The sequence below is a fragment of the Onychostoma macrolepis genome, chromosome 01 (assembly GCF_012432095.1).
Source record: "Onychostoma macrolepis isolate SWU-2019 chromosome 01, ASM1243209v1, whole genome shotgun sequence".
NCBI lineage: Eukaryota > Metazoa > Chordata > Actinopteri > Cypriniformes > Cyprinidae > Onychostoma > Onychostoma macrolepis.
In genome coordinates this window covers 12,073,650-12,079,864 of record NC_081155.1, presented here as the reverse complement: position 1 = coordinate 12,079,864, position 6,215 = coordinate 12,073,650, and the positions used below count along the sequence as shown (strand labels likewise).

Below are 6,215 nucleotides of genomic sequence, written 5' to 3'. Positions count from 1 at the left end.
ACTTCAGCCGCACTCCTCACACCCCGATGAACATTAGACCGCTTCACAGTCACATTCTCAGAGAGATCAGACACAGAGTGAAGCTCAAGTCTTCAGTGTTGAGGTTATACAGTGATTTTTAACATGGTAAAATTACAAAGGCAGATGAATCACGCTCAGCTAGAACATTCCCCTCCTTCCTTCCTTCCTTCCTTCCATCCTTCATTCATTTCAGTGAACTGAGTCTGACCCTTTTTTCAGGAAATCAGGCAGTTCATTGATCTGCTGATTCATGAGTGTGACTCAATATTGACAGAATAATCTCATGTCATGACAGTAGTTTTATGTAGTAAAATGTTTTGCGTGATATTAATCAGTTCAGCATGATGTTTTTTTATGGTTTTAAATGTGGGTTAAAGTCTAACGCTACCATTCTAATTGAGGTCTTCCTTGTTTTTGTCATAAAAATACTTATCTGCTTTAAAAAATTACATAATCAGTCCATTATCTAAGAGAGATAGCTCTTTGAAAGAGTTTATGTTTAATTAGTTGCTAAAAAAAAAACGTTTGAGCATCCTGACACAGCAACACTAGCTCAACCAATGGGATGATTTGGGGGGCGGGGCTATCTGTTTGTTGACCAGTGGCAGACGGGGGAGTGTTCGGGAAACTTGTTTAAAAACAAAGTGTATTTCTGCAGTTCCACTTGGTGATTCAGCAGTGGAGAAATCACATGGTGCAACTTTATTCAAATTAAACACTTCTTTGATGATATTAACGGTTCAATTTAGAACCATATCTGTCTAAATTATTATCATCACCATCCTCATTTTTACAGTAATAACATATAATGACATTATTATTATTATTATTATTACTATTTCTTTTATATTTTTTATTTTATTATGTTTAAGTTTAATATAAATATAAATTTAGCGTTTTTACACTTACATTGAATGGAAATTTAGTGGTTCTTTTATATTAATGGTTCAATTAAGAACCATATCTGTCTGAAAATTTTTTTTAGTATTATCATTGTAATAAAAGATAATAACTGTAACGTGTAACAACAATTTAAATGTAGAATTTATAGTTTTTTGGCAATTCACTGGTGGAGAAATGACATATTTCAACTTTAATGGTTCTTTAATGATATTAATGGTTTAATTTATAACCATATTTGAGGATCCCGTAAGGTCCTTGACTTTTAAAGACATTAGTTTAATGTGAGCGTTTTGTTTCACCTGTTTGTTGAGGATCGTAGAGGTTGTGTTGCATTTGAAGGCGTGCGGTGATTGATGCTTCATGATTCAGCTGAACTCCCATGTGTGTGTGTGTGTGTGTGTTTTCCTCTCTCTGTTAAACAGAAACTCACATACATTCTCAGAGCTTTGTTATTTGGCTCATATTTGACTGTTTCCCACCCTGCCATGAGGCCAATCATCTCTCAGAGCCTGCAGAACTGTTCTAGCAGAACTCTGCTATTGGCCGACAGCTTTGTCGAGCTCTTTCAATGCATCTGCAGTTTCAGTAGCTACTGTATATTAGAAACATCTACAGTCAGCTTTGCAATGAACAGATGAATTCACAGCATGCATGTTACTAGCATATTTGCTGCTTATTAGTATTTATAAAGCACATATTAATGCCTTATTTTCCATGACTGTATGCTAGAGCCCTTAACCCTAAACATAACTACTGCAACAAATACCTTAAAGCAGCAAATAATGAGTTGATTGAGGGAAAACTCTTAGTAAATAGTAAATCTGTGTTCCCTAAAGTATATATTGAAGTAGCACATATGTTGGTACTTCAATATATTGCTTAAAGATGAATGTTTGTGCACACAGACTCATTGGTGGGTGATTGTTAAGCATGCATGAGTCATTTATTGATGCTGCGCATGTTAATGTGCCTGTTAATGACAGCAGCATCTTGAAATGGTTCGGCTTTGTGTTCACTTGTTACCCAACGCTTGTTTATCTGGGATGTTTGGGACTGGACTCTGTGCTGGAGGGTGGACTTTGTGTCGGCCAGTAATCTTTCTCAGAGAAACACCTCCCTGAGCGCAGGAGGAAAAGCCTCTCTTGGATAACCATATATAAAGAAAGACAGAATGTGTCCTCGTCCCTCCAGAGCTCCAGTCGTCATCCTGTCACTCCATCAGACAGAGGAACCCAATCACAGGTCAGTTCACCATGTTTGTGTGTCATTGAGAATTAATAATAGTACTATATTATGTAAAAAAAAAAAAAAAAAAAAGTAATATGATTTTTTTTTTCAAATACAATTTTAAATTAAATATTGTATAAAAGATTATTTTTAAAATTACGTTTGATGTTTTTAAATGTGTCAAATTCTGAATACATATGTGATATTATCATGCAAATATCATTTAAAATCATGTACAGTACATTTTTATTTAATTTATTTTTTATATTTTGATCCTTACTTTGAGAACATTTGCATATGTTGTAAATATTTACACCAGGAGTCAAAAGCTTTGATTTTATATTTTGGATGGTTTTAAACACTTTTGATCAAAAGGCTTCTGCTGACATGCTTGAAATTTGTGTTGCAGACCATTATAAACTGTGCCTATACATACAGTATGAAGTTCTTATAAAACATTTTTAATGGAAGAAAAATAGTGTCTGCTGTATGCATTTGTGTGCAGCATAGTGCAAATGCTTTCAGTCATTCCAAAGCATCCCCTGCTCCTCATGCAGTTGGCTGATGAATGTCCAGAAGACCTCAGATATTTGAGAGTTTGCATTTGTGACAAGTGTTTGGGTCTCTGTGTGATTCTCATCCTTTTGTTTGTGTTTTTCATGACTATTATTCTAAAATATGTAGAATAGTCATAATAAAGAATGAGTTGGTGTGTCCAAATGAATGCGTTTTATAATAACAAGCGTGGTAATGCAGTGACCGTGTGTGTGTTTTCAGCTGTCAGTATGGTGGGTCTGAAGCCGTCAGATGTTCCTCCTCCTCTGGGTGTGAAGGTTCTCAGCGCAGGAACAGCCGCCTGCATCGCTGATTTAGTCACCTTCCCTCTGGACACCGCAAAAGTGCGGCTACAGGTACAGACTTCACCCTGATTACTGAACATCCCGCCACCACAAATGACCAGACACTCTGAATATGTTGCACTTGCACGGTTTGCACCAAAAATATATTTATAATAAATATTAAATGGATCATTGAAAATGCATTGTAAATGTGTTTTTTTTTTTAGATTTATGAAGAAGAAAAAAAGATTTTAAATTGTGTTTTCTATTATGAATATGATTGTTTTAGAAATATTAAAAATATGATAATATATTATGTATTATTTTTGCACCAACAATATATTTATGATCATAATAAAATTATATAAATAATTTGGGTAGTTGTCAGGAATTGTTTATTATTAATATTTCAAAATATATATTTAAAGTAAGTTCTGAATATGAGTGTATTAAATTATATTTAATGTTGTATATAATTTTTTTATTATATTTTATTTAATATATTATAATATATAATCTGTTTCTGAATATAATTTGGTTGTATTAAATATCATATTATAATACATTACTATATTTTTTGCACCAATAATCTATTTAAATATTGTATATTAAATATTATGTTTTATAATAAATATATGATCTATTATATTCATTTCTATTAAATATCCTTTATTTAAAAAAAATATTTTTAAATGGGTAATTGTTAGTAATTTTGATAGACATTTTTTTAAATCTATATCTTGGCAAAAACAAGATTATTATTAAATTATATATTTTTTAAAGTAGTATTATCATTTTTAATTTATTTGATTATTATTACACACTTGTAACTATGTTATACAGCAGCAGTATAATCTCTCTGGTTTACTCGCATCACAATCTCTCTGTGTTTTCCATGTTTTCCTCCAGATCCAGGGAGAGAAGGCGGTGACGGGCGCAGCTAAAGGCATCCGGTACAGAGGGGTGTTTGGGACCATCAGCACCATGGTGAGAACGGAGGGGCCGCGCTCGCTCTACAACGGCCTGGTCGCCGGGCTTCAGAGACAGATGGCCTTCGCTTCCATACGAATCGGCCTCTACGACAACGTCAAGAGCTTCTACATGCGCGGCAAAGACAGTGAGTTTATTAGACAGAAACATGATCTCAGCTGTTTCTCCCAGACAAGAACGAGAATGGGATGAAGGACAAAGCCGATTCTTGAATGAAAGTGTAGGGGTCTCTTGTTTATGGACTGGTCGTTTTTGCATTTTAGACCCCAATGTGGGCATCAGGATCCTGGCGGGCTGCACCACCGGAGCGATGGCCGTGTCCGTGGCTCAGCCCACAGATGTGGTGAAGGTGCGTTTCCAGGCCCAGATGAACCTGCAGGGGGTGGGCAGACGCTACAACGGCACCATGCAGGCCTACAGACAGATCTTCCAGCACGAGGGGCTCCGGGGATTGTGGAAAGGTGGGTTTTCTGTTCATTTTAATCACACTGGAATTTGTGGAATTTTTGGTTCCACAAAGAACCTTTCACTTAACAGTTCTCAAAAGAACCTATGAAGAACATCTTTTTCCACTATGAAGAATCTTTTGTGGAATGGAAAGATTCCATGGATGTTAAAGGTTCTTCTTGGAACCATTAATACCAATAAAGATTGTTGTTGTTGTTGTTTTACAGTGTTTGGGGTTTTTATACAGTTTTACTGTATCAAAATTTAGTTTGCAATTTTGCTATTATCTTTCTTCATATGCAGCTGTCCTGAATGGCAGCATCCAAACTGACACAGAATAAATATATAAAATATATGTTAAAATTAGTGGTGGGCCGTTATCGGCGTTAACGTGCTGCGTTAACGTGAGACTCTTATCGGGCGCTAAAAAAAATATCGCTGTTAATCTATTCTCAAAGTTGGGTTGGGAGCTGGGTCTATACTACGCAAGCTATGATGACTTTCACCTCGATATTTTAGCGGATGTATACCTAGCAGAATTGCACTGTAGGGGCGAGCAGTCTTGAACCTGTGTGTATATGTACTAACATGGATGCAGCTATGAAGCCGCGGGTTTGCTTCAGGAAAATTTATTTTAAGAAGCTTCCCAATGGAAATCTCAGTGTTTCCCCTACCATTATTTTAGGGGCGGCCCAACGGCACCCCGCCCCCTTGAAGGTCAAGTTGATTTTATTTAATTTTATTTTCTCTATAGTGCCAGACCACAAAAGAAGTCATTCAATGTTACCTTCCCTATAGAACAGGTGTATACCTTGTTCTTTTATTAAACAAACTAAATAGCCTTATGTTATTTATCTTATTTACAGGACGGCGTGTCATTTATGTCTCTACTTTACATGGTAGCGCTCTCTGTATCAGCACAGCGGAGTTCCGCCCGGTTCGCACACACACACACACACACACACAAACAAGTAAGCGCACACACAAGTGAGCACACTCCCACTCCTATTTGTAAATATTAATCCGCAAAACGTCTATTTAAATATGACTTCTGCGTGTCTCTGTGTTAATGTATGGCGCAGACGCGCGGGTTTGTTTACTCATACAGAAGCACAAGACCCTTGCGGTGATATTAACGTCTGTCGTCTCACTAAATGAGGACATAAATACATGAACAACATCTCCAGAACTGCTCTGAGAGTTACTTCATGAGCATTCGAGCGTTTCATTTGAGAAAAACTATCCTCACGGCAACCCGTCAAAATAAAAGTTCGGTTTCACTTGAAGACATTGGGCAGAACGTACTAGGCTACTACTACTAAAACTATTAAAACCTTATCTTTAAGGAATAATCATACAATGTCTTCAATGTTATTATCAATATTAAATCCCCTTTATTTTTATGTCGGGAAAAAACGCAAAAGCCTTTAGGTAGGCTACCTTATGTAATTTTAAATTACATAATTTAATTTAATTAATTAGCCTATTAATTACCACGACACCACGAATTACCACCATATTATGTTTGCTTCTTGATGACTGCTAGTTGTTTACTAGTGAACTTATTCTGATCTACTTGGCAGAATTCAAATGAGCCATTTTAATCTAGATTAATCTAGATTAATTCCAAGATTACAGTGAGATTAATCTAGATTAAAAAAATTAATCTATGCCCACCACTAGTTAAAATATATTTAAATAAAAGAAAGAATTATATAGAATTATTATACATAAAAATAATAAAATGTAAAATAGAATAATTTTTTATAGATTATTATTCATATTCAT

The 6,215-nt window shown here is 35.3% G+C and overlaps 1 protein-coding gene across 1 annotated transcript in view; it reads left to right on the top strand.

Annotated features, from left to right (window-relative positions):
- The first annotated feature begins 2,012 nt into the window (after positions 1-2,012).
- ucp1 (uncoupling protein 1) overlaps positions 2,013-6,215 on the top strand; it is a 9,349-nt gene continuing 5,146 nt past the window's right edge. Inside the window, exons 1-4 of the mRNA XM_058792488.1 lie at positions 2,013-2,166; positions 2,929-3,062; positions 3,900-4,107; positions 4,244-4,441. Of these exons, the coding sequence (XP_058648471.1) occupies positions 2,937-3,062; positions 3,900-4,107; positions 4,244-4,441 (532 nt within the window). The 5' untranslated portion in view covers positions 2,013-2,166; positions 2,929-2,936. The remainder of the gene's footprint in view (positions 2,167-2,928; positions 3,063-3,899; positions 4,108-4,243; positions 4,442-6,215) is intronic.